Genomic DNA, 27,588 nt, shown 5'->3' with positions numbered 1-27,588 from the left:
CGAAGAGGTGGGGAAATTAGAGACTACATGCACGGGAATGCCTCACGCCCTGCTTTTACTGTGCCTCCTCCCAGCCAGGTCCCGAACTGATCCCAGAGCCCAAACCCAATGTAACAGAGCCCAAACACGCAGATAGCTTTAGCAGAGCGCAGCCAGCACTCCCAGGACTGCTGATTGCGACAGCGGTCAGGCCACCCGGTGTCAGCGCGTCGAGAGCGGACCGGACAGCAGGCACAGCCCCGGGACACCGGGCACAGCCCCGGGACAGCGGCCCTTGGCCGGGCTCGGGGCTCACGAATATCGCAGCTGCACGGAACGCGGGGGGTTTTAAAGCGACTTTTGGTATCTACAAGCTACGCGATTAACACTCTCGGGCGCAGATGATGCCGCTGCCCGACTGCCGGTGCAGCTTGGGCGGGATGGTCCATCCCGGAGGGGTACGGCTCCGTTCCCACACCGGGACGAACTTCCCTCCGGGGCCCCACAGAGCGCCGCCCGCCCGCCACCGCGACAGGCCGTGCTGGGGAGGCGGTGCTGGGGGCGGTGTTTCTGGGCGGGCGGTGCCGGGGGCGGTGTTTCTGGGGAGGCGGTGGTGAGGACGGTGTTTCTGAGGAGGCCGTGCTGAGGGCGGTGTCTCTGGGCGGGCGGTGCTGAGGGCGGTGTTTCTGGGCAGGCGGTGAGGGGGGAGGTGGTATCGTGGAGGGTGTTCCCGTTTCGGCCGTACGGGGCGAGGCGGTGCCGGGGGCGGGCCGGTGGTCGCGGTTGGCGGCGGCGCTGGGGCGGCCCTCGGCCTCTCCTCGAAGGGGCTGGCGGCTCCGCCCGGGTAGGCGAGAGCGGCCCTTCCAGACTGCGCTGGCGCGGCTGCCTCGCCGCCCTCCTCCTGTTTCCATCCGCTGCTGCTCCGTGCTGCTGCCCACAGCGCCTGCCGGTCATCCGCGCTCCAGCCCGCGCCGCCATGGGGACCCCTCAAGGCAGCCCCGGGCGAAGCGGCCTCGGGTTCCTCGTCCTCCTGCTGCTTCTGTCGCCCGTGCGGGTGAGTCCGTGGGGTAGGGAATGCCGGGCCTCCTGGCGCGGTGGGAAATAGAGGGAGCGGCGGGTGGGCAGCGGGATCCCGCGGGTGTTGCCTGGGGCGGGGGGAGCCGCGGTCTCCCCTGCGCATCCCGCGACCGGGTGTCCCAGGCGGCGGGGCTGGGTAAGGGCGGCGGTGTCCCGGCTTAGGCCCCTGGGCTCGGGGCGGCGCGAAGCTGAAGCGAGGTACCGAGGTGTCCCCTCCTCGTCCCCGGTGGGGCTCATCCCCCATCTCCCGTGCCTATGGTCTTCGTCACGACGAGGCTGTCAGCCGGTGGCGCACCAGGCCCGCCGGGAAGCACCCGCGAACTTCAGTCTCTGCCCGCCCCCTCTACCCCGTCCCCTGCGGTCGCACCCGGCAGCGGCAGCCCCCGGGATGCCGCGTTCCCGTGGCGTGCTCTGGTTATGCAATGCCCAGTGCATGTGAGTGGCCACGCAGTCACATGCTTGGCAGAGGCTTGCAGATGTCGTTGGTGTCTGGCTCGCTTTGCTTGGGGTGTAACTTAGGCTAGGTGACGACTTCTTGGAAGTAATGATCTGTACGGAGTGAGAGCTGCTGTTTTTTCATGTGCCGGTAGTAAGACTACATATTTCCTTAAAATCGAGGACTAGAGTATGTTTGACTTCTTGGGAGCTTTATGAAAAAATATGATAAAGCATTCACTCATTCATGTTTTGTTATGCTGTAGTGCAAGCTAGGAGCAAGATACTCCACATTCCTCTTGAGAAACAAGGAGTGTCTTGTAAGCCTTAGTGATCGGCTTTCTTTCCCTCTCTACCTACGTTAAAAACATACTTTCTAGGTCAAGTTTCATGATTAGCTCTTTTAAAACATAGCAGTTTGTCATCTTGTGTATGTACTGTTCTCATATCCTCTTCGAAAAAACCTTTTTAAGAGCTTGAACATAAAATGAGGAATTCACTCTTCTATTACCACTGGAGAAGGAGATTGCTAGTAGTGACTCGTGATCTTCAGATGAGTAACTAATGGTACTTCACAGCTAACCAATGCACCTTTATGTAATATTTTTTGGAGGGAGATAGCATCTTGGAGCCATGAGGTGTGTCCTAGGCTGGTAAAGAAATGACAGAATGCTTTCCTTATCAGGAGGATACTGACCTACAGGAACTTGAAACAAGTTCCCCAAATATTTAGGGGAATCCTTGCAGAGGCTTTGTGGTCCCTCAAAGTAAACATTGCAAAATTACTCTAACCATGCAGGTCTCAGTTGTGTACTGTGAGAAGGCAGAATGTGTTTTTATTGGGGATTTTAGCCATTAACTCTTCTTTACAGCCTGACACTTCACAAAGAGGACTCTTGATATCTTTCAAAGAGAAACTGGTCCTTCAGTTAGACTGAGCCTATATAGTGTTAGATGCTTGCTGAAGAGAAGCATTGTAAAGGTAAACTGTTCTCTCCCTCAAGTGTACTGCTGGTGTAATGGTTTTGTGCTTTCAGTTGTGATGTTTGTAATCCAAAGTGCCATATGTCATGTTTTTTTTCTGTTTCAAATCAGTCTGTGGACTGGAGTGGCAATTCAGCTCACAGTCTTTCCACTACATATGTGTACACAATGAACTTGAAGTGTTCAGCCTGCATCTTTCACTCTGAACAGTATTTGGTACAAGATTTCTGCCAGCTATCCATTACTGTTTTATTTTCTTATGAACGTCCTAATGCACTAGATGGTATTTGTGTGCTTAATGGCCACTATTGCAATTGATCTTTGTATAATTGTACTAAAACACAAGCTGTTAAATCACTGGCTAATCAAGGTTAGGTACAGCAGCTAGGACCCCAAGCTGTATTTGATTTTCTGAAATCCCATGGGAATGTGTTAATGACAAATGCTGCTCATGCCAAGTGGCTGCAGTGTGGTGTTACCTTGTCGGGGATGGTGGTGTAGCTCCAGAACAAGACAGTAACCACTACATCTAAATTACTTCCTGGAAAATCAGGAGTGACTTGTTCAGCCTTTCTGGATGGAAGGTGAGGAAGCTGCCTTAGAAGGGGAGAGATGACTGAAGGGAGTGACTGGCAGAACTGAGTAGTACCTACCTAGCCAAAACAATCCAGGTGTTGTGCAGTATTATTATTATTAACCTGCAGGACATCAGAGCTGTTTTGGTGCAGATGGACTTAGTTGCAGACAGGTGCTAGCTGGGGACCCTGCACTTCCTGATCATGTATGCATCCTTGCAAGTAACATCAGCTTGTCCCCACAGATACTGAATTATTACTGTTATTGCTGCTTTCCCTTCCTACTTGACTTTGACGTTACTGTGGCATCTGAAATGCACTTGGATAACTCCAGAACTGTGGCTTGCTTTGCCTGACCAGGAGTAGTAATGATTTTTCCATCTGAAAGGAAACAGGCTGGTGAGCAAAGGAACAGGAGGAGCTTGGCAGATAAGGCATGGCTCTGAACAAGTTACTGAAAGAGACAAAGAATAAGAACTAAACCTGTAAAGTTTCCTTTAGTCCATGCAACTCTTTTCCCCACAGGAAGGGTTGTGAGTAAATATGCACCTTCTGGGGCAAATCTGAGTTTGACCTGGTCACCTGTTTCCATAAACCAGTCTTCACCCATATACCATATACCACCCATTTATTAAAGGTGGTATAGTGATATTTCCTTAGAACTCTCAACCTAGTTGGCAATAGCAGATATTAAGGGGGTGCAGGGGAAGAGTGTGCTCTTTCCTGGATTGATCTTTTTGCCCTGCAAGATCCCAGATGCATCATCCTAGATGAAGGAAAGGGAAACAGCTGTATCTGATGCTCTTGCCTTTTCCATGTATTAGTAATCCTAGTTTGAAGAATCAAACAATGTTCACTTGTCATCTGGTATTTGTAAGACCACAAACAGTTGCTGTTTCTGCGTACAGCATCATCATTGTTCTTTGTCTCCTTAACAGCTATGTATTCATTGGTAATGGTGAATGCTGCTGGAAGTATCAAAATTTATCGGTTTGTTTCAACCTGCAGTTGAAGGAACATGGGCTGAATGAAATGTGTTTATGATCTGTTGTGGAATACTAGTTCTATTACAAATGAATGATAATGCTTGGGAACCAGAAAACTCTTAACAGAACTTTTGTAGAATGCTCATACTCATTCATGTGCAAGTTCTTTATAATGGCTCCTAGAGCCTTGGCCTGAGGTGAAATTTCTCTTCAAATAGACTAAGCCTGCCAGAAATAGGAATGTGGTTTTCTGAACTCTGAGGGTTGGTGTTAGTGTACTGACAAGTGGTTTCTAAGATATGCTAGAGGCAGGAAGAAACAGCCTTTATCTAGGGTTATGTTGATGTTGCTTTATGAAATACTTAGGAAAGTCCCATTTTAATATGATCTTAACAGGAAAACATACAGAAAAAAAGCCAAAACCATGAACTAGCCCTGTGTTACTTATGGAATATTTTTAAGTATTTTGCCTTGTTTAGAAGGCAGATGGGTTCAACATAGAATTTTGCTGTTACTTTTGGGGCTAGGCTTTCGCCCACTTAAGAAACTTAATACCCAGGTGAACAATTATCTGACCTAAAAGTCTGACTCTGCAAGCAGCAGCTTTGTTAACTATGACTTATTTACAACCACACTTAGTCATCCCTATCTCACCCTTCCCTCACAGGAGCATTCTTCTGAAAGAATGGAAAAAGCAAAGTGCTTGTCTGAGTCTCTAACTTAATCTAGTTTTTACTAGAGGGTTTTCAGAGGGAAGAACTGTCAGCTCTATCTTATCTGTGGTAGTGAAGTAGTTACATAGTTACTTGTATTCCTGAATGCTGCCTCGGCCATAGGAGACCAGTCCTCTCCTGTATTTTGGGGCTGACTCAATGGTAAGCAGGCTATTAACTTGTTAATGTTCAAGAGCTGTGCTGTTCAATTTAGGCTGTTGATGCATAACGATTTGGTGGTTTTTAGGCTTATTGACTTGGTTCAACCGCTGTAAATCAAGCATCCCCAAAGCTTACTGGTTCAGGGAACAAACTTATGCTTTTATTAGTGAAACCCTACTAGGTAATGGCATAAATGTAAAATCTTAAGCTGTTTCTGGAACTGCCTTCTTGGTGTTAATACTGAAACAGAGTATTCAGACTTGCAGTTCTAGGCCCAAGTGCTCTTCTAATAGTTTAAAGCAGCTGATCTGTTCAGCTTTTCTTAAACAGGCTGAAAGTTTGAGTGGCAAACATTTTTTTTTCCATTGTATGTTTTATTGCTGTGGAACTTCTGGAATGTGATTTGAAATTCTTTATCCAAATTCAAATGTAAACTAATACTAGGCCGAACTTTGTCTTGCTTTATTTTTCTTTTGTGTTTAGCTGGATACCTTTTGGTACATTACTGTCATGTGCAAGTAAGTTGTTTTATGTTCTGCCCTGAAAATGATGACAGAAAGCCTTGTAGGTAAATTTATAAACATAAGACAGATTGTATTTTGTTTTGTATCCATGTAGCTCTAACCAAGGAATCGCTGCCTTGGAACACAGATAATGTTTTTAAAACAATTGAACTATCAGTCAGACTGACACAGTAGCTGAAATTTACTCAAGCTTTTCCATGCAAGAGGTGCCCTGATAAGTTTTTTGTAACTGTTAACTGCATTACCAGTTTTCCCACACATTCCACTCGGGAAGAAACTAAGTCTTTCTGTAAAGAGTGGGTTGATGAATTTGTGTGTTTTAAAAAAATAAGAAATGTTAGATAACAAGATGTAATGAAACACAGAAAGTGTTTTTTAGAAAGGGTGATTACAAACCATTCTAGACTAAATACAGAAACCAGCCTGATACTGAAGAAATAATTAATCCTTTTCTCACGGGCATTGCAAAGTAGCTCCGAATTCCTTGCCCTTTTGCAAGAGTAGTAGTGAATCTGTGTTTCTTCTTGAAGAGACAATTAATTTCTGATGCTGGTATAAATAGCAGAACTATTTTCACTGCTAGTAGATTGTTTGCTGTTAAAGCTGGGGCATATAGGTATGAGGAAGCAGAGTTGAAGATGATAACTTCTAAATTTGCATCAATTTAGCATTAACTTCTTAGATTACCTTGACACATGAACAAATTTACAATGTGGTTTTGAGAAATAGCCCACAAGTTATGGAAGTTTGACTTTTTGGGTTATGCTGATGTTTGTAAGTGCAATCTTAAGGGACGTTATCCAGCTTGTATCACAGAACATGGTAATACTTAACAGCTGGTTGTGGGTTTAACTAGAAGATGTACTAGAATAGACAAATGAAATGGTGATCTAGATGAGTGGCACTGAAACTGACTTTTAGACCTGGCTTGCAGTGAGTAACTTTGAATTGGCCTATGTTGCCTGGTTAGGGGAAGGAGGAAACAAGTCTTGGGTTGAGTAAATTAGTGATGGTTATTGTCCCTGATAAACTACCAGCTACTGATGTACTTTTTGAAGAACTGTCAGTGTTGTTCAGCACAAAAATGGATGTTATGGAGGCACTGTGTTTCTGGGTAGCTCTCGGGTATTGTCAGGACAACCTTTCAGGGGCCTCTCTGGTTGGTAAACAATACATGGTCAAGCACAGAGCACAGCAGTCTGCCCTTGCAGCAACAACATATGGTGTCTCTAAAATGCTAAGTCAAGGTTGTTCAGAAGATCAAAATAGGTCAGTTATCTCTCAAACTGTACTAAGCAAACTCCTGATCAGAGATGGCAGAAGTGTAGTAAATGTTTGTGCAGTCTGCTTGCAGCCCAGGTGGTAGGAAAACCTTGGAGCTATATTAAAGCTTTTGCTGTAAATAACTTGTTATTGCATTAAATGTTTTAATTTTCAGAATAAATATTTTGGCTTAATATCTCAGATGTTTCAGTGTCAGTACCACTGAACAAAAATAAAAGGCTTTCAAGGTGCCACTGCCTTTTTTCAATTTCTTTTATGCACATTTCTGGATTTTCAATAGTCCCTTAAATTAAAACATCTTTAAAATTAGGCTTTTTTCTTAGCGTTGTAATCCCATTTAAAAGTTCCATGCTTAAGCTTGAAAGTGGTGATGGAGGGCATCCTTTAAGTTTGTGACAATATATGTATGGCAAATGCAGAGGTATGAAGTTCTGTTTCTGAATCCTCTCTGTGCTGCTATTTCCTCAATCTGTCACTGTAATAAGTTTTCAGGAAGGATCAGAAGGTGTCAGTAGGAAGTGAAATTGCACATAAGCCGTGAATTTATCTCCATGTGCACGGACTCATGCTCTAATGTGACAGTTTAACCCACCCATTATTTTGTTGTCTTGCATGAACAAATTATTTTCTAAATCGCCTTGTACTTGAAGATGTTTTTCAGGTATTGATTTAGGTTCTTCTGTAGTATATATAGGTTCTTCTATACTATATAAGATTTAGGTTCTTCTTATACTTGATCTTAACTATAAGCAGTGCACCTCCTGTTTCTGTAATGATCAAGGGAAGGTGGGGAGCTAAGCTGAAGATCCCTGGTGATGTGCACCATGTCCAAAACATCTGCTTTTGTTAATGGGTGCTTTATGTAGTACACACTGATGTTTTAATTAGCAGGAAGTTATCTAATCTGGACTGCAAGTGGCTTTTGGAGTAATAGCACATAAATTCTACAACAGCTGAGATATTTGGCAACTAGTCCTTGCAGTTAAACACTTATTTTGTTGATTAGGTACTTCCACAAATGTGTGTCTGGTATGGAGAATGTGGAGTTGCTTCTGGAGACAAGAGGTACAACTGTGCTTATGATGGGCCACCAATAGCACTACCAGAAGATGGCTATGACTTAATCCAGGTGAGCTTCTCTTGGAGGTTTGCTGCTAAAAAATAATTCTTCAACAGTAGAATTCTGTATTGGGTTCTTTTGGACCTGTGCTATGACCTCTCATCCTAACCTGATGAGAAAGTAGACAGATTGTCTCTGATTTCTTGGGTCCAACTGGGTTAAGGTAATTTACCTCAGTTTCTTTTCAGAGGTAGGAGAAGTCTCCAAAATGTGTTTAGCGGCTGTCACAGACAAAACCTTAAATCTTAAATATAGGGTTTGTTCACTTCCTTGCATATTTCCCTCACTGGTTTGACTACTCTTTACGCAAATTGCTTTTTTGAAGACTCTCCCAAAATATGTGTTCCACAGTTATGCCCTTCTGATCTCTAAAGGACAAGACTAAACTATTTTCCTTCAGATGATCATTCCTGATAAAGGAAGGTGCTAACTGATACTTGTTCAAATGGAGCAAATTTGGACAAAATTAGCTGTGCCTAGTGTGAGACTGTATTTCCTTACTTGGGCTTCAGCTGCCAAAGTGAATGAAACCACAGTCAAAATAGAATTTATATATTTCATGCACAACACAGCATATTGCCAGATTTGCCTTCTGGCATCTGTTAGTTCAAAGCTTTAAAGAGTTAAATAACTACAGAGTTAAACAATGGTTAGACTGGTGACAGGAATGACTTCATTAAATATGTAGGTGAGTTAACTGCTGTTGTGTGTTGTTTCTGAAGACTTAATGTACAGTTCTTGTATCTTACTATCGGATACACTTGTGTTAAATGCATTTGTCTCTTCTACACACTGAACATGAAGCAACTCTTCCAGGTAATCAGTGGTTTTATGGTTAGTGGCTTACCTTCTGAGACTTTAAAATCTGATACTACCCAGAAGGAGTACTAGAGGATAAGCTGCAGGAATACTTTCAACTTGGATAAACATGTGTTGTCCTCTTTCCAATAGGCTCTCAAATGCCATTATCATTCTATATATAGACTCTGGTGACTAAAGTTCATCTGAAGGAGTTTTCAAAAGGAAGTGCTGCCTTGAATAAAAGAAGTGAAAAAAGTGATTCTTCTCTCTAGTCTCTAAACAAAAATCTTGTTTGCTGGACTGCTTTTCTCCTATGTGTTTCCCACAGCAACAGCTACTGTGTTCTGAAATATGCTGACACAGAGCCCATGATACTAATGAGTTCTGAAGTCTTAAACATGCTTTTTCTTCCTTTCCTCTTGATCTCAATGTTGTTTGTTTTTTGGGTTTTTTTTTAAGGAACTCTGTCCAGGTTTATTCTTTGGCAATGTTAGCACTTGCTGTGATGTTCATCAGCTTCAGACTTTGAAAAATAACTTGCAGCTGCCTCTGCAGTTTCTCTCCAGGTATGCTAACGAATGGCAAAGCAACTAATTTTGTAACAGAATGCCAAAGCACTTGTCTTCAAGTAGACTGTAGAAAAACGTGGTAATTTCATTTAAAGGATTATTGGAGCAAGCTGCTGGAGTGACTTTCTCATCCATAGCAGCAGGCTGTAATGTCATGAAACATCTATAAGCCTGGATTGATTTAGCTGGTAGAATAAACTTTCCCTTAGCTTGTCTCAAGCTACTTTATCTAATGAAACCTTCAGAAGAGGGCGACCAAGTAGCATTTGGTCTTGTTCTAACTAAGACTTGAAGAAGTCTAAGAAGTCTTCCTGCTATCAACAGTTAAGTTTTTCTTCAAATTCTAATAAAATTGTTTGAATCTGCTATTTGAGGTAGGTAATTTTATTAGTGATTTATGGTGCTTAAAATTGTTCATCTGTAGCATCAACAGCAGTTGTCATATTGCTGATTAAAGTCTTACAGAATTTAAATATTTTGTTCTGTTGCTCTGAGCAGAATGTTTATATTTGCAAGGCATATCTGACTTGACCTACATAGCACCTTTACCTCTTAATCTAATTGCTGTTCATTGGCTTTCCTTCCAGATGTCCATCGTGTTTTTACAACTTGATAAACCTCTTCTGTGAACTGACTTGTAGTCCAAATCAGTCTGACTTTTTGAATGTTACAAGCACCATACCTTACTATGATCCCATTTTAAAAGAGAACAAAAGTAGCATTACAGAGCTGCAGTACTTCATTGGAGATCGATTTGCAAATTGTGAGTAAACAGTTTGTTAATTTACCGTGGTTTTTGTCCAGGTAACAAGACCAGTGCTTTTTCAGAAAGAATTTGAAGGGGGAAACATCTCTTTGACTGTCTTTTTGAAGTTTGAATCATCACATAGGTAACAGTAGGTCCCCCTTAAAACTCATGGAACACTTCGCTTCTGCCTGGCCAGGGGACATTACACTGACACGGTTAAACATTTTAAAGGTTCAGCTGAGGATAAACATCTATACAAATGGTTTATAGCTGATAACCCTGGTGACTATAACTTCAGAAAAATAAAGTTATTGCCACATATTGAATGTCCAAAGTCTACCTGATACTAAAACAGTCTGGCAAGCATGATAGTAAAGTTTGTACACAGTGTACTACAATGGTTCTCTAAGAGGTACTCAGTCTTGAAATGGACTGTCTAGTCCTTTGTCAAAATCAGATGGTTTTAGAGAACAATACATTGGGGTTGTATTTTGATTTTGTAGCAAGCTTAAATAATTCATTCCATCTTTTCATGCTTTTTGCAGTGAACTTTAATAAAATTGAGACACTTGAAAGTCATGTACGGCCCACAAGTTGAAAGTACCTTAAATGCTTTTCATAGCTTTCCCTGAAAATAATAGTAGGTAATGTTTCCTGTCAAGGAGAAAAGTAGGTTCTAGCATAATGCAGATTTGAGTGGCTTTCTCAGAGCAAGGGAGCTGTAACAAAGCCTTGCAACCTTGAATGCTATAAATACAAGTGAAAGCATTAGTTCACTATCCTAAGATGTTTCTACTTGAAAACTGTAAGTATGTTCCTGGAACTTGGGGAGTCTGTAATATTGGAAATACTTGGAATGCTTACTCAAATTATAACATTGGTTTAATGACTCTTCCCAGCAATGTACAATGCCTGCAAAGATGTAGAGGCTCCATCAAGCAATGTTAAAGCACTGGGGTTGCTGTGTGGGAAGGATGTCAAGGACTGCAATGCAACCAACTGGATTGAGTACATGTTTAGTAAAGACAATGGACAAACTCCTTTCAGCATAATTCCAATCTTTTCAGGTAAGAAACTGAGTAGTCCTTGCCTTTAAAACTCCTGTCAAAGGCTGGGTGCTATGGCTAGAGCATTGATCTTTAAACAGCTGCCCAGCAGTGAAAGTCTGCAGTCAGAGACTTTCAAAGCAATGTGAGATTAACTTAATTTTTTTTTTTTTTTTATGCTTGGGCTTTTTTCTATACAGCTTGTTACTGTAGAAATCTCTAGAACTCTATGATAGACTGAGCCTAGGTAACTGGCTACTTGTATTCCTTGGGAAATGGGCAGTACCCTCATCCTTGAGTATTTAATTAACAGGAAATTGTTACACATTTCACAATCTGAATAGATAAGAGGGATGACAAATCATTGCTGAGATGATAGAAGTATGTGCTTGTTATTTTTACAGACCGAAGTGTTATAGACATGACCAGTCATTTAATTATTAGACAACTGTAAATAGCTGGTAAAAAGCAGTGGATTCTTCATCTGTAAGACCAAGAAATGCTGCTCTACACAGGGGCTGTGGGCTTTCATATAAAGGGTTAACTCACATAACTGGGAAGGTCTGAATTTTTCCTGGTAGTAAACTGTCTCTGCAAATTGTGATTTGTCATAGATGTTCCTGTCCATGGAATGAACCCTATGAATAATGCTACCAAAGGCTGTAATGAGTCCATGGATGATTCAACAGGACCATGCAGCTGTCAGGACTGTTCAATTGTCTGTGGTCCAAAACCTCAACCCCCTCCATTGCCTCCTCCTTGGCTATTGTTTGGTTTGGATGCTGTGTATGTCATCATGTGGCTCTCATACATGGGATTTCTACTCATATTTTTTGCACTAGTTTTTGGAGTCTGGTGTTACAGGTAAAGCATTCAAAACGCTGAGCTCTGCAAGTCAATTGTTTATCCCTGAGAACTTCTTTGCCCTGGTCGGATACTTATGTCTTTGACTACTTCAGCCAGCTAAAAGTCACATTCTGTAGCAGATACCACATATACTTACAAAAAATGTTCTAACAGCTAAAACTACCTGGTAGAAAGTGATTACAGAAATTGGTTTAGTTGATGCACACGTGTCATAACATTCCTTGCTACAGAATCACATACACTATTCTTCAACTTTCATAACTCAGTATGCAGAAAATACTGGGAAAACACACATTCATAACAAAACAGTCACTGCCCTATTGCAAATTAAGTCATGAATACTTTTTCCTAGTCTCCTATTTTGAAAAAAAAAACTAAATGAAAGCTGAACTTTCAGTAATTGTAGCATATCACCCTTGATCACATGGCTGGAGCACCTCTCCTATGAAGACAGGCTGAGAGAGTTAGGGCTGTTCAGTCTGGAGAAGAAAAGGCTCTACAGATTCCTTACAGCACATTCCAGTACCTAAAGTGGGGCTACAAGACAGCTGGAGAGGGACTTCTTACAAGGGCATGTAGTGACAGGACAAGGGGCAATGGTCTGAAGCTGAGGGAGAATAGATGTGGGTTAGATCTTAAAACAAATTCTGTACTGTAAGGGTATTGAATCAGTGGAAGAGGTTGCCCAGAGAGGTTGTGCACTCTGTTTCTGGAGGTGTTCAAGGCCAGACTTGATGGGGCTCTAAGTAAACTGATTTAGTGAAGGTGTCCCTGGTCATGGCAGGGGAGTTGAAATTAGATGATCTTTAAGGTTTGCTTCTAGCCTAAACCACTCTGATTCTATGGTTGTTCAGTTATAATCAGCAAACTGAAATTGCTCTATAGTAAGAATTAAGTCTGCTTGGAAAAGGATAGTGGGTATGACAATTTGATATGTTCAGCAGCCTTACCCTAGTGGGCATCACAAAATGGTTTGTTTGAAATGCCTGGTTCATATTTCTAATGTAAAAAAATCTCCTGCATATATCAATTTAGGATCAATTTAAAGAAATTCTCTGTGCTGCTAATGCTAGTGATCTTCTAAATGTGCATAAAAAAATCTGTGCTTGATGTAAGCTGAAAAAGTTTCTTAAGATAGCTGACATGGTGTTCCAAAAGATCACCAAGCCGGAGACTGTTGTACAAACAGTACAGATGCCTTTTTGGACAAGCAGGATAACACAGCTTCTTGCCTTGCAGGAGGCGGCACTTTGTCTCGGAGTACACCCCAATTGACAGCAATGTAGCCTTTTCCGTGAATTCCCGCCGTGACAATGGTATGTCTTGGATAACAGTAACAGGTTTATTACAAACTCAAGTGTATCAGTTTCCTATGGATGGGCTCTGCGGTTTTAGCTTTGTTAGGCTATAAGTCCATTCTGAGAGGGCCTTCAGCCTTTTGACCAGCATCTCTCTTCTTTTAGAGTAGTACTTACCCCTATTTTACTGGATGCTGAAAGCCCTGAGTACACCCATCATTGATCTAGCTAATCTCCAAGGAAGTTCTGGAGAGCTTTGTTGTAGGAGTATAGGGAGGACAACATGATGCTAAAATCAGTTCGATCATGTTTTGACTCATCCATATATCCATTTAAAGCATACTAGGAAAGAACTATACTGTAACTTGTGTACCGGCTTGTTGAGGTAGCTTGTTTTATTGCTTATATATATTTTAGCTTTATTTGCTATACCTGCTGCTGTCAAACCCAAGCTTACATTACAAGGGGAAACACAGGTACGGGCTGTTTTCTGCCCCTTGGCCTCAGTCAGGGATTGGTCCCAGGATCTGACTGTCAATGGAGACATAGCTTCTGGTGCTTCCTACAAACAGAATAAAATTTCATCTTTCTTGTAGTGAACTCCAAGAAAATGCAACTTAACTGACTTCTCAAATATTTACTGTTTTCTTGCTCTTTCAGGAAACATTACCTGTGGTGAAAGGCTTGGTGAAAGGTTTGAGAATGGCCTGAGGATGACATTTACGTCATGGGGGGCTTTCTGTGTCAGAAATCCACGTCCAGTTATCCTCTTCTCTGTGGTCTTCATTGCAATGTGCTGCTCAGGCTTTGTATATATTAAAGCAACTACAAATCCTGTAGATCTCTGGTCAGCCCCAAGCAGCCAAGCCCGCAAGGAGAAGGAATACTTTGACACACACTTTGGACCTTTCTTCCGTACTGAACAAGTTATTATTCAAGCACCAAAGAGCCGCCCAGACACCTACTCGCCTTACCCATCAGGAGAAGATGTACCTTTTGGGCCTCCCCTTACCAAAGATATTCTCCATCAGGTAACTGGGACTTTCCAAGAGCAAAGACCTAAGCATACTTAACAGGTATAACCACATGGAGTTGGCTTCCACGTGCAATGTTATGTATCCATCAAAACAGTCACTGGATATTCATATTAAAAATCATTGCCTTACTATAAAAGCTTTTTGCTGAAAACCTTTATGTCAGACACTTGCATGCTAAGTCTCCGTTCATAGTATGAACACAGAAATAATGTTCTTGTAATGTGCTTCTATCGACATGTGCCTCTGTCTCTGGAAACTTGCAAGAATATAGCGTGCACTTAAGTCCTGTCTTGCAAGGGAAGTGCTTTCTTGTGCTGCTCTTAAACTATGGTTTGTTTTTTTTTTTTAAGGTACTGGATTTGCAGGATGCTATTGTCAACATAACTGCTTCTTATGACAATGAGACTGTAATGCTGAAGGACATTTGCCTGGCTCCTCTTGCTCCCTACAACAACAACTGCACTATCTTGAGCGTACTGAACTACTTTCAGAACAGCCATTCTGTTCTGGATCACACTGTTGGGGATGAGTTCTTTGTCTATGCTGATTACCACACTCACTTCTTATACTGTGTTCGGTGAGCAGTACAATTGCATGTTTTTTAATCAAGTTACCAGTTCAGCTTGTTTTTGTGTGGCTACTGACTCTGGTTTATCTTAAACATGTTTTCAATGCTTCTGAAGAGTTCTGAACAGAAGATCAGTTTCTAAGCTTTCTCTTTAGTTTATCGTTCAGTTGGTTAGAAGGTACTCCTTGCCTTAAAGGCTGTAAGACAGACACCTTTAAAACTGTATTTAAATTCAAAGCAAATGTAGCACAAGGGCAGTGTACTACTAGCAGTCTTGTCTTGTTTGTCTTGATTTTCAGTTACAAAAAGCAGCTTTTTACTGTTCTGTGCTGTGCCTCAGCTGTCAAGCAGAAGCTAACAGTTGTTGCTGGTGATCTCTTTAGGGCTCCAGCATCACTAAATGACACAAGCTTGCTTCACGATCCCTGCTTAGGAACATTTGGTGGACCTGTATTTCCGTGGCTGGTGTTAGGAGGATATGATGGTGAGTGGCAAAACAGTATTGCAGTATAAGTCTGACGATGTTGCATCCCGGAGTTTGGGTTTAGATTAGGGTTTTTAATTTATGTTAAAATAAGTCAAGTTCTGTAATCCCGCGTTTCCCCCGCGTTGTTCCCCCCCGCGGTTTCTGCCCCCATGCTGCCCGCTGCCGGTTCTTACCCCGCTGCCGCTCCTGTAACCACCCTGCCGTCCGGCCCCGGGAAACCCCGTGCTGGCCGCCCCGAGCCACACGGTCCCGCTCAGCCCAAGGCTCGGTGCCCGCCCCTGCGGGGTTCTCTGGTTGGTCGCTGTTGCTGACGTCACCGCCACGGCAGCCGCCCCTATTGGCCGGCAGGCCGTGGATCCTCTCGCCCCGCCCCTCTATAAAGCCCTATCCCGCCGGCAGTCAGGCGCCATTTTCTCCCATGCGAGTGCCGGGAGCGGTCGCGTCTTTCCATCGATCCGCGCCACGTGACCAATAAACCGTTCCTGCCAAGCACGGAGTAAATGGACAAATTCCTTCCTCTTTGCCGGGTCCCTAGCGCACGGTAACAGAGACTGGTCAGCCCACGCGCCCGAGACACGGAGCCGTGTCCGGGAACCCGCGGCAGCAAACCCCGGCAGCACGTGGAAGCTACGCCACAGCCGGGCTCCCAAGAGCTGCGTGCAGCCGGGGAGAGCGAAAACCCACGCCGCATGACAGTACATACTTGTGTGCTGTTCTTGGTGCAAAAGGTGCATTCTCATTTAACACAGCTATTTAAATGCAGTCCAGAGAAACTGGAGTTTTGTTAACTTTCAGTAAGTAAGGGCGTTTTAAGTAAGTTTTCAGTAGAACAGTGCTGGGATTGGAGACAGACTATTCTGGAAGTGCAAAATGCAAGCAATCTGTAATTAGAACATACTTGTCAACAGGACAAATGTTTGATCTGCTTTGGGCCTGGTAAAAGATAAAGACATGAAGTAGCTCGGGTTGACATGCTGGGACATATGTATATTTTGCTTTGGCTTAGAATATTTTGTCACTGATCTGACAAAGCAGTTAAGAATAAAGTGTTCACAAAGGAAATTCTTTCATAATTACTCTTAAGCCAGGATTTTGTTCAAGCAATTTATCTAATTAAACTTGTGTTTAATATATCTAAAAGAGTGTTTAAAGGCAAGCGGTTCTTTATTAAACTGTAGGGGATTTGTATTTGCTTTGAGTAAAATCTAAGTATGCAAGAGGTACAGTGTTTAGGAAGTCACATTTCTCATTAGATGGAAAATCATATTCAGTGGTTATACAGTAGTCTAACTGTGCAACAATGTAACATTGTGGTGTAATGAACATGTTAAACAATGAATAATTACTCTGGAATACAAATTGTAGTGCTTATCAGCTTTTGGTTCTTATTTCAGCATTTCAGCGTATTTGAGAACTCAGTGGTGTTCAGTGGAGTTGTAGGGTTGGAATTGCTTTGGGCAATGCTAATTTTAAACTTACTTGTATCTTATACTAGAATGTAAGTTCCATTTTTTAATTCCAAACTTTTTATTTATTCTACAGATGATAACTATAATAATGCTACAGCTCTTGTTATTACTTTTCCTGTCAACAACTACTACAATGACTCAAAAAAGCTGATGAAAGCCTTGGCATGGGAAAAAGAGTAAGTAGTCTTCCTGTGTTCTGAAATGCATGCATGACTTAAAGCAGCTTTTAAATGTTGATAAACAAAAACACCTGCACTATACTGATGGTTTTTCAGTGTAACTACAGGGATGTTTTGAGAGGCAGCAAAACTGGTTAAAAACAGACTGTGCTGGTCATAAGAGCCTCACTTTGTCTGGCACACTTAATTTGCTTTGAGGCATAGGTTCTAGTCCACCTAATGACCATTAGCCCAGTAGTACTTGCCAATAAGTAACTTCAGAAAGGATTTATTTTATTGTGGCTAGAATTGCACTGGTAGACTCTTGAATTTACTGGACCATTAACCATGGGTGGAAAGGTTGAGCCTGATGCTGTAGTTCTTTACCTTTAAGTTTTAAAAATGTTATCCAGATGAACATCTAAGGCTTTCATCCCCCTTACCACCTTGAAGAGCTGGCTTACACAAGCCAGCTGCTCTAGTTGTCAGTTCAGATAAAAACTACTGTACTAGAAAGTTTGGGACAAAATAAAAGTATGACAAGCATCTGCCTATGTCACAAGCACCTCCCAAATTGGGGAACTGAAACAAGGGATAATAAATTGTTCCAGTACTGTAAGCAAGATGCAGTCATCTTTCCTGTGTGTATTCCTAGGTCTAGCTTTGAGGAAAATTGTGCTTAGAGTTTGAAATAGCTAATGCAAAGTAGCTATTGGTCCTCAAATGCTAGATAGAACATGGAAAGTATTTCAATGCAGTGTATTTTTAGCTCTTAGAGTTCCAGGTATGTGTAGCCAGCACCTCTCTTCTAAAACAGAGAAAGGTCCCCTCAAACTACTGTCTGGCCACAGTGTACTCTTGTACCACACAGATGGTGTAAATATGCCACCAACTGAGTTTCAAATATTTCTAGTGGAAGATGTTTTATCCTTTTAAAGTGTGATCGACCTCTTGGTTTTGTTTTTTAGATTTATTAACTTTCTGAAGAACTACAATAATTCAAACTTAACGATATCATTTTCTGCTGAACGGAGTATTGAAGATGAGATCAACCGCGAAAGCAACAGTGATATTAGCGTTGTGGTGATAAGCTATATTGTGATGTTCGTGTACATCTCGATAGCTTTGGGACATATCCAGAGCTGTAGAAGACTGCTGGTATGTGTACAGTTGTCATTGCTGTAAAGACTGAAGCTAGAGCTTGCTGATAGCTGCAAGTGACTTAACTATTTTTGTGGAATGCTGATGTTCAATTTTTTATTAGAACATTGAGTCCTCCTTGGGCAGGAGTTAGGGGGAGCATTGTTCTTGTACTAGACAATTCATGTGTTTCATAGTCTCAGCTAAGATCTTTCACTTGATGTTCAGTTAATATCAGCTTTAAGACTTGTAGCTTCAAGGTTGATATTTTTTTTTAAATATCTGGATTTTCAAAAAGACCCTGAAAAGTTTTCTGCTACCTAGACTAAATGTTAGAATTTGGCTTTTGTCTTTGCAATAATTATTCTGTGGGATGATTCTTGTTTGGCTGATGTTTAGTACAACTTTTTTAGGTGGATTCGAAGATCTCTCTGGGCATTGCAGGCATCCTGATTGTACTGAGCTCAGTAGCATGTTCTATAGGCATTTTCAGCTACTTTGGAATCCCACTGACACTGATTGTGATAGAAGTAATTCCTTTCTTGGTGCTGGCTATTGGAGTGGACAATATCTTCATTATGGTTCAGACACTTCAGGTATTTATTCTTTCATACAGACTTCTAAAAGTGCCTGTCATTTTTGAAGGCTATAAACTTGGAGCAGGAAGTCTCCAGTGCTTAGCTCAATTGAGCAGCTCTGGACTGTCACAAGTGGAAAAGAGCCAAGAACTGTGTACATTCTGCCTTCACAAAAAAAAAAAAAACCAATTTATGTCTCTGTGTTTTTCTTACTGCTGCTTGATATCAAAATAGTTGTAGAACTCAACTGGTATTTTGATCACTTGTAACTTTAGCATATTGTAAGCAGTAGTCATGAACTAAACTACATGCTTAAGACTAGAAAATTCTGACACTAAGTCTTAGTGGGTAATAAGCTTTTTAATTTGACAGGTTCAGTAACCCACTGAAACTTGTACCGCCTCTGTTAAATGTGTAGTTTTATCTGAAGTACTGAACTTGGCACTATGTTTTAAATTTCAAACAAGACAACAAGTAATGTTCAGGCTGTTCTTGTTTTAGAGTCTCAGCTGTTTTTTATCTAACTCTTGTTAATGCAGTTAAAGCAAGAAAAGATACTTAGGATATTTTAAAGTTTTGGGGCTTTTAAAGCCATATGAAATAGCTTTATAAATTGCATGATTCCTAATAATAATAAATTATTGCCTCTAAACAGAGAGATGAACGCCTTCAGGGTGAAACTCTGGATAAACAGATTGGCAGAGTCTTGGGAGATGTGGCACCCAGTATGTTTCTCTCATCCTTTTCAGAGACTGTGGCATTCTTTCTTGGTAAGACTCCTTTAATATTTGAAGATAAGGGCCTTATGATAACAGCATGTTGCAAGAATAAATGCAGTATAAAATATAAAAGCAAAGTAAGAATTTGTAGAGGCTGTTTAGCTTAGTTGTTCATTCTTACTATGAAGTTAAACTTCTGCTGGGGATAGGCATTGGAGTACTTTAAGAGCCTGGCACAGTTAAAAAGATCCAATTCTGAATCTGTCAAGATTTTCAGCCTGAAAGACTGGAGGTTTTTACGGACTTGCAGTGACCGACAAGTCTAAATTTGACCTTAGGAATAGATCAAATACCAGGGTATAATATCCCTATGATAGATTTATGTTTGAGGCTCACTTTGTAATGTTTTAGAGGTAAATCTTTTGTTGCCCTACAAGTCTAATTTGGCCTTCTTTCATAACAGCTTTGTTTACCTGCAGAGTAATTTGTCATTGGATCAACTTGCATTGGAGTGGCTTAATATTGAAGCAAGATGTTACACAGTCTGCACCTAAATTTGGAATTGAGTCATGGCTTAGAACTCGTCACTCCTTTGCACAGCCTCAGTGCTGTTAAATAGGTCAAAGACAGCAGCTGTAGCCAGGCTTGTATGGGCTGTTTTCTTTGCTCTGGAAAGAAAGGCTCTTTGTCCTGCTGTAAGGCTACCACTTAAACTGGATGTTTGTCTAGAAAATGCTTGTGCATTTCTAGGAGAAGGGAGCTCTCTTAACAAACTGGGTCACTTCCTCCAGGGACACTGTCTACGATGCCAGCGGTTCGCACGTTCTCCCTGTTTGCTGGAATGGCTGTGCTCATAGACTTTATTCTTCAAGTCACTTGCTTTGTGAGTCTCCTGGGCTTGGATATTAAGCGTCAAGAGGTGAGTATAAGTGCACCTGTAACTGCAGTGTAATGGGGATGATGACATCTGCAGAACTGCTCTAACTCTGGCATTTAATCCGTTTTCAGAGTAATAGACTGGATATTCTGTGTTGCATCAAAAGCAGTGAAGAAATGAGTGGAGTCCAGCGTTCTGAGAACATATTATTTCTGTTCTTCAAAAATCTATTTTCTCCATATCTGCTTAAGGATTGGATGAGACCAATAGTAGTATGTATAATCTATTTCAAATAAGCAGTCATCTAAACTTGAGCAAAAGAGCAGTGAGCCTGAAGGCTTAAATAGGGAAGAAAAATCTTCAATACACTGAAACAAATTAAGCATAAGAATAGAAATAAGCTTTTGTAGCTGCAGAAGTATTTCAGTAAATAGAGCCTTGATTGTGGATTGTCTAAAGCCTAGATTTAAAGAGTTACATTGCAGTCAAATTACTTTAGCCTATGTAAAAAAAAAAAACCAAGCATGTGTTGGCTTCTACACTGCATTAATCCAGAGTGTTTTTGATGAATCTGTGATTCAGTTTAAAGTTACCATGCTTATTTACAGAAGGTGATTGTAACCTTCACTGATTTCTAAGAGTAAATTCCTTACAGTTCAAAAGGGACCCCTGAAGCACCTGTGTTGTACTACTGCTGTTGTATTAAGCCTGGATAACACATTTAAACTAGAGCCTCTTTGCATGGTTCCTGTTAGCTTAACAAATGACTCCTATTGCCTGTTGTTTTTGTGCAGTTCTCACTTCCATGGATTTGTTTTTTTTTTTTTTTTTGCAGATAGCAGTGTTTGTGGGTATCCTGTCATTCAGTGCAGCAGTTATACACAATGTAGAGATTGGACTAGATCAGTCTCTCTCAATGCCAGATGTAAGTCTTATGATCATGTCCCTGTTTAGCAGTTTGTGGGTGAATTGAAACCTTGATACTTCGTTGTGCTACCTCAACATTCCATAATAGTAACTCAAAACTTTCCCTTGAAGGACTCCTATGTAATAGATTATTTCAGCAACATCAGCAAGTACCTGCATGCGGGTCCCCCTGTCTACTTCGTCCTAGAAGAAGGACACAACTACACCTCTTTGGAAGGGCAGAACATGGTGTGTGGTGGAACAGGATGTAATAATGATTCACTTGTCCAGCAAGTCTTCAATGCTGCGGAAATTGGTAGCTAGTAAGTCTGTCATGCTTGTGTCTGCATAGTTGCATGGAAGAGATGTAGCTGAGCAGTGTGTCCTCCTGATTTACTCAGGCTCAGCTGTTGGTCATAAACTGACATTCTATTTTATTTGCTTTATATTGTGGATTTGGGAGGGAAGGGGTTTGGAAGCAGCTGTGACAGTCTTTTAGAATGAGGATAAAACCTGTCTGAACTGATGGGATACATTGATGTACTTGGGTTTGGAAAAGGGGCTTGATCCTTCAAGGAATCTTGGAATGGTAGTAAGAAAAACTTGTGAAAACCTCTCAGCAGGGTTATGATGTTCTGGAAGATGGCTGCATCCTCAGCTTCTAAACCTGGTGAATTAACTAGGCTAGCCTAGGGAGGCTAAGCAGGAATTTTATCTGCAGCTAAGAACTGAAGGAAGTCTTTTCCCAATTCCTTCCACTGTAGTTCATTTCAGCCAAACTGAAGGAGGAACTTTACCTGAGACAACAGGGTGTGGAATAGTATGGGGAACAGAGTAGGCAGGAGAATGGAAAGCTGAGCTTGGCAGCAGAACAGGATGCAGTGAAAAGGCTCCTGCTGTTTTCTGGCTGCAGTGTTCTGAGCTACCTGAGCATTATGGCTCTTGGATGGGCTACTGGAGCATTGGACCATATGAAGAGCTGAGTAGATTTGACAAGAATGAGTTGATATGGCATAAGTTGGCACTGGAGAGATCAAGTGATATGGTTTGGAATTAAACATAAAATTACTGATGATGGATATGTTGTGTTATTTTTATTAGCACGAGGATAGGCTATGCCCCATCTTCCTGGATTGATGACTACTTTGACTGGGTGAAGCCACAGTCGTCCTGTTGTAGAGTCTACAATACCACTGGACAGTTTTGCAATGCTTCAGGTATTGGCATCCATCTTGTTGCTAGTGAATTAGTTTGGTTTATAAGTTTCACAGCCAAAACATTTTCTCATGGTATGAGTCAAGTGAATACCTTTTCTTATTGTAAGCAGGAACCTCTTGAGTTGCCCTCTTAATTTATTTGAACTGCTGTTTGAATGAGCTTAAATATTCTACTGGAATGCTGCAGACTGAAAACAGCCTACCTAGACAGCTAATGTAACTTGCTGTAAAAATTCTGATCCTTCTCTTGGCTTTCTTAGAGCACTCAAACTTGGGGCTCTGTTCAGGTCCTTCAGCTGGGTGTAGTTCTCATCAGATCTAATGGAGATAAGTGCACAAGTAAGAGTTCTCTGATGGCCCTTGCCTTAGTAGCAATAAATCAAATTAAGGACTACGAATCTTATATAGAATTTCAGGATGGATCAGTTCATTCATCAGTAAAAATCTTATGCTTTTTATGGAATTGCATCCTGTAGTAATGCAATTTAGAAGTTACTAGTGTTAGGAAAAGAATACTTGACCATGTAGATGACCTTCTTCCTGTATTTCTTCAGTCAGTGATCCATCGTGCACTCGTTGTAGACCACTGACTCAAGAAGGCAAGCAGAGACCACAGGGTGAAGACTTCATGACTTTTTTACCAATGTTCCTATCGGACAACCCTAATCCTAAATGTGGCAAAGGGTAAGAGCCTTATTCTATAGACCCTGCTTAGACCAACGTGTCAAAGAAATGTGCTTTGGGTTTTGTCTGGAGGTTAGGTATCTAATGTCCTCCTAAAAGCCATACAAACATTGACATCTCATCAGTGCTGTACTATTTTCTGAAAAAAAAATCCAAATGCATCATCAACTAAATGGAACAGCAGCTTTCCCCTGTACAAAGAGAGACAATATCTATGGTCAGTCTGTTCTAGAATATCCTGCACAATTTTGAAATCTATTGTGCTCTGAAGCTTTTATAGTTTTAGAAACTGCTAGGAACAGCTACCAGCTGTTAGCCCTTTAAAGGGCACCTACAAGAGAGCTGGAGAGAGACTTCTTACAAAGGGGTGTAGTGATAAACAAGGAGGCATGGTTTAAAATGAGAGAGGGTAGGTTTAAATTAGATATTAGGAAGAAATTCTTTACTCTGAGGGTGGTGAAGCATTGGAACAGATTTCCCAGGGAAGCTGTGCCCCATCCCTGGAAGTGTTCAAGGCCAGGTGGGATGGGATGTGAGCAGCCATAGTCTAGTGGAAGGTGTTCCTGCTTATGGCAGATATGGAACTAGATGATCTTTATACTCCCTTCCAACTCAAACCATTCTATGATTCCATAAAATTATTTGTTATAAAAGCTAATGAATTTGAATAGTGCTGACATCTGATACCTGTCTTTATAGAGGACATGCTGCATATAATTCTGCTGTCAACTTTATAAACAACAAAACTGAGGTTGGAGCCACTTATTTTATGACTTACCATACTGTACTGAAAACATCATCTGATTTTATTGATGCTATGAGGAAAGCTCGAATTATAGCAGACAATATTACTGAAACCATGGGCATCAAAGAGAAGAACTACCGAGTGTTTCCTTACAGGTATGGTTAGATCTTTCTTGCCTTGGTGACAGATACTTGAGCAATGCAGAAAAGGTGCTGGCTAATAATGTATTAGAAACCTGAGTTTTGTCTAACAGAAGGTAATGCAGAGACTTGGGGATTTCTAGTAAAACTAGGAAGATGTAATTTGTATCCATAGCACTGGCCTCTTTCTACTGTCACTGATAACGAATTTAAATCCTTCACTACAAAGGTAGATCTGACTCCATTTTTTTGGCATTTCCTAGCTTTCATAGTAGGGTTTAATAGTTGAAATATAAGCAGATACGTTGACATGGATAGTTGTAAGCTGTGATGTGAATGTATTGACTTCAAATAAGTTATTTAAATGTAAAGCAAATGCAGCAGTAATGTCAAGTATAGGAGTACCACACTAAAATTGAGTTGGTATCTGTACAACTGAAATACTGATCTCTGCATCAAAGAATTCTACCTGTACTTTTGGTCCATCTGCAGTAGCTCCTGCAGATATCACAATGGATCCGAGCACCTGCCTTCTGGTATCTCCTATAGCTGCTTATATTGAAATATGAGAATTACACTGACTTCGAGACCATGATCATTATTTGAAGTGTTAGTAAGGAGTTAACTCCTACAGAATGTTACATGACATTCCACTGATACGAGGAAGCCAGTTTCTGTTGGTGACTTCTGTTGAGGGGAGCTACTTTATCCTTAGCACAGAAGCTAATCTAATATCAGCATATAAAAGGGAAGATGGCTAATGACAGCCTCTCTTTTTTCTACAGTGTGTTTTATGTCTTCTATGAACAATACTTGACAATTGTGCACGATGCTATCTTTAACCTCTGCATCTCTTTGGGATCAATATTTCTGGTGACAATTGTGCTTCTTGGTTTTGAAGTATGGGCTGCTGTTGTGGTTTCAATAACTATTGCTATGATAATCGTCAACATGTTTGGAGTGATGTGGCTCTGGGGCATCAGCTTGAATGCAGTTTCATTAGTAAATCTTGTCATGGTAAGTCAACACGACCGCTCTTTGCTTCTGTTTCCAAGTTTTGAACAGTTCTGTGTGCTATATATATACTTGTGATACTGAGGAGTATTCTGCTACTAAACTTTGACAGGCCTTTGAACAGTAGTGGAACTATCTTAACACATCTAGAAGAAGAGAAAATAAGTTTATTCTGACAACTAGTCCTAGTACTAATAAGATACAGCAATTGAACTGATACTGCATCTGGTGGAGATCACTCTTGTATTGCAGCAACAGCTGCGTTGCTGCTGTCTAGGCTAGGTGCTGCTCCACATCAACACAGGTGGCTTGTGCTGAAGGAGAGGATGCATAGGTTTGTCTTAAGGTTTCTGCTGTATTTATGTTCTACAGAGTAGATCTGGGATGTGCCAGCAGCAGTATTGTTCACTTTCGTAAGTGAATGAAATCATCTGGGCAGAGAGAGCCTTGGTAAAGCACTCCAGAACTAACTCCAGCAAGCAGCTATTGGTTGCTCTGGCTTACCATCTTCTCTAGAGGTTTATGGCAGGTCTGAGGGTTAGTGTAAACTGTTGGCCCATGTTACAATTAGATGTATGTTCAAGGAAGTCTATCTACTAGATAAGGCTGAGATTAGCCACGTGTTCAGTTAGTGTTGTAAATGACTGATGAGCTGAATTGTCATGGTATCAAATCAAGATGTATATTCAGTGTTATTCTAAAGCAATGTTATTGCAGCTAATAGTTGTAAACTGATTCTAATGTTCACTATGTGCACTGCATCAAAGCCAGCTTGCTTCAACCTCAGGAAGCTTGACCTCTGAAACAATCTCATGTTCCACTTCCTGTTTGATTGTCTGTTAGTAATAACTGGTGGTAAAACACCACACAGTGTTTTACATGTGTGGTAGACACCTGCAACAGCCTCTGGGAAGCAACACTAAGTTTGTAACTTCCCATGGTACTTCAACTCTGGGACTGATGACAGCTGCTAGGAATCTTTCTAGCCCATCGAGAATTCTGAGTAGAGACCTTGCCATCAAAGTGCTCATCTAACTGAAGTTTACACGTTTGCTTTCACTCTCCAGAGCTGTGGTATTGCTGTGGAATTCTGCAGTCATGTGACAAGAGCGTTCACCATCAGTACCAAGGGCAGTAGAGTGGAGCGTGCGGAAGAAGCTCTGTCTCACATGGGCAGCTCAGTGAGTATCTGCTGGGTGGGGAGAGGAAATGAGTAGCCAAGTAACAGTATTACTATTTTAAGAAATGTTACAGGTGACAGTCTTAAGTCATAAGGATGGCCTTGCTTTTTCGTTTTGGAATGCTTAAAGCTCTTAAGGTCAACACAGGCTTCTACTAGTAACAGGGGTGATGAAGACTCATTTTTAATCTGATGTTATTACTACCTAATAGTTGAAGAGAGCTAAATGCTTTAGCTGAACTAGTAGTTTGGATAACCTCAAATTGTCCCATTAAAATTCAAGTATTTATCTTCCAGATAGTCAGGGTGACTAGGAAAGGTGGTTGTGAATATGGGATGCAGTTGGAGCTTGTAGAGAACAAGCAGGACTCAGTGTTTAGGCAGTACTGTCATGTCACTTTTCTTAGACTAAGTGACATGTATGGGGTTCTAATGGACAGTTCTTGTGATATGTGTACCACACCCAGGTACAGAACTTAACTGGAATGTGAGTTAAATTAAGTAATGGTTTTCACTTGTATCTGCTTGAAACAAAAATTAATTAGGTGGCTGCACAGATCAGAGTGGATTTTTAATCATACTGAGCCTATCCTGGGGGACCAAAAAGATGAATTCTTCTCCTGAATGCATCTTGATTTGGTTCTAGACTGGCAGGGCAGGAGGTATACTGCATATAGGAGCCTTAGATTAAACAGAAATGTTACCAAATGCTAAATACTTGAAGGAAATGGATTACCTAAACTCCTACTTATCACTTAAATACTGTTGTTATTGCCAGGTTTTCAGTGGTATCACGCTGACCAAATTTGGAGGAATTGTAGTATTGGCTTTTTCCAAATCTCAAATCTTCAAGATATTCTACTTCAGGATGTATCTAGCTATGGTTCTGCTGGGAGCAACACATGGACTGATATTTCTTCCAGTTCTGCTTAGTTACATAGGTAAGATGTGACAGTCTGCTCTATACCACACTTCAAACAAAAATAGCTGTCTGGACTTTCCATGACATGGAAAGGTTTGCAGAGATGAAAAGCAGCACTTGGATGTGCCTCTCTCATCCAAGTGACACTGCAGGCTCACTGCTGTGGGCTTGCTGAACTGAAGCAAGCACTGCCTGGCCCATGTGGTTGCACTTCGCTGTGCTTTGTGAAGGTGCCTGCTGTCCCAGAGAGCAGCATGATTAGCATGTTTCAACCTGGAGCCAGGATGGTGGGTGGAAGCAACAAACCTCCTGTGGGTTACTGCTCCTGCGTTTGCAGAAACAATCTTGCCTTTCAGTGAGGATAGTCCAAGCACTATACTCTTGGATTTGAAAATGCATGTGTATAGTGTAGCCCTTAAGTAAGGCTCAGTTGAAGTCTACCTTTAATGGGCTTGAGACTGATGGGGATTCATCTACCACTGCCTTTGTTGGGGCTGAGATCAATTAACAGCTGAGCAGAAGCATGTTTCTGACTCTTAAGCTGGCCCTAGACAGTAAGATCACATATGCTTCCTGGTA

The 27,588-nt window shown here is 41.5% G+C and overlaps 1 protein-coding gene across 1 annotated transcript in view; it reads left to right on the top strand.

The window, feature by feature from the left end:
- The first annotated feature begins 873 nt into the window (after positions 1-873).
- Positions 874-27,588, top strand: part of NPC1 (NPC intracellular cholesterol transporter 1) — a 27,393-nt gene continuing 678 nt past the window's right edge. The window contains exons 1-24 of the mRNA XM_053943843.1: positions 874-1,033; positions 7,726-7,848; positions 9,100-9,206; positions 9,797-9,972; positions 10,857-11,024; positions 11,618-11,867; positions 13,110-13,186; positions 13,829-14,199; positions 14,556-14,782; positions 15,157-15,257; positions 16,803-16,905; positions 17,856-18,045; positions 18,441-18,623; positions 19,261-19,375; positions 20,116-20,243; positions 20,333-20,473; positions 21,037-21,126; positions 21,240-21,430; positions 22,209-22,324; positions 22,879-23,008; positions 23,708-23,908; positions 24,679-24,910; positions 25,975-26,088; positions 26,866-27,028. Coding sequence (XP_053799818.1) covers positions 956-1,033; positions 7,726-7,848; positions 9,100-9,206; positions 9,797-9,972; positions 10,857-11,024; positions 11,618-11,867; positions 13,110-13,186; positions 13,829-14,199; positions 14,556-14,782; positions 15,157-15,257; positions 16,803-16,905; positions 17,856-18,045; positions 18,441-18,623; positions 19,261-19,375; positions 20,116-20,243; positions 20,333-20,473; positions 21,037-21,126; positions 21,240-21,430; positions 22,209-22,324; positions 22,879-23,008; positions 23,708-23,908; positions 24,679-24,910; positions 25,975-26,088; positions 26,866-27,028 — 3,775 coding nt within the window. The 5' untranslated portion in view covers positions 874-955. The remainder of the gene's footprint in view (positions 1,034-7,725; positions 7,849-9,099; positions 9,207-9,796; positions 9,973-10,856; positions 11,025-11,617; positions 11,868-13,109; positions 13,187-13,828; positions 14,200-14,555; positions 14,783-15,156; positions 15,258-16,802; positions 16,906-17,855; positions 18,046-18,440; positions 18,624-19,260; positions 19,376-20,115; positions 20,244-20,332; positions 20,474-21,036; positions 21,127-21,239; positions 21,431-22,208; positions 22,325-22,878; positions 23,009-23,707; positions 23,909-24,678; positions 24,911-25,974; positions 26,089-26,865; positions 27,029-27,588) is intronic.

This window comes from Vidua chalybeata, chromosome 1 (assembly GCF_026979565.1).
Source record: "Vidua chalybeata isolate OUT-0048 chromosome 1, bVidCha1 merged haplotype, whole genome shotgun sequence".
In the NCBI taxonomy this organism is placed as follows: Eukaryota; Metazoa; Chordata; class Aves; order Passeriformes; family Viduidae; genus Vidua; species Vidua chalybeata.
Note: the sequence above shows the minus strand (reverse complement) of the source record. Positions and strands in the feature narration are given on the sequence as shown.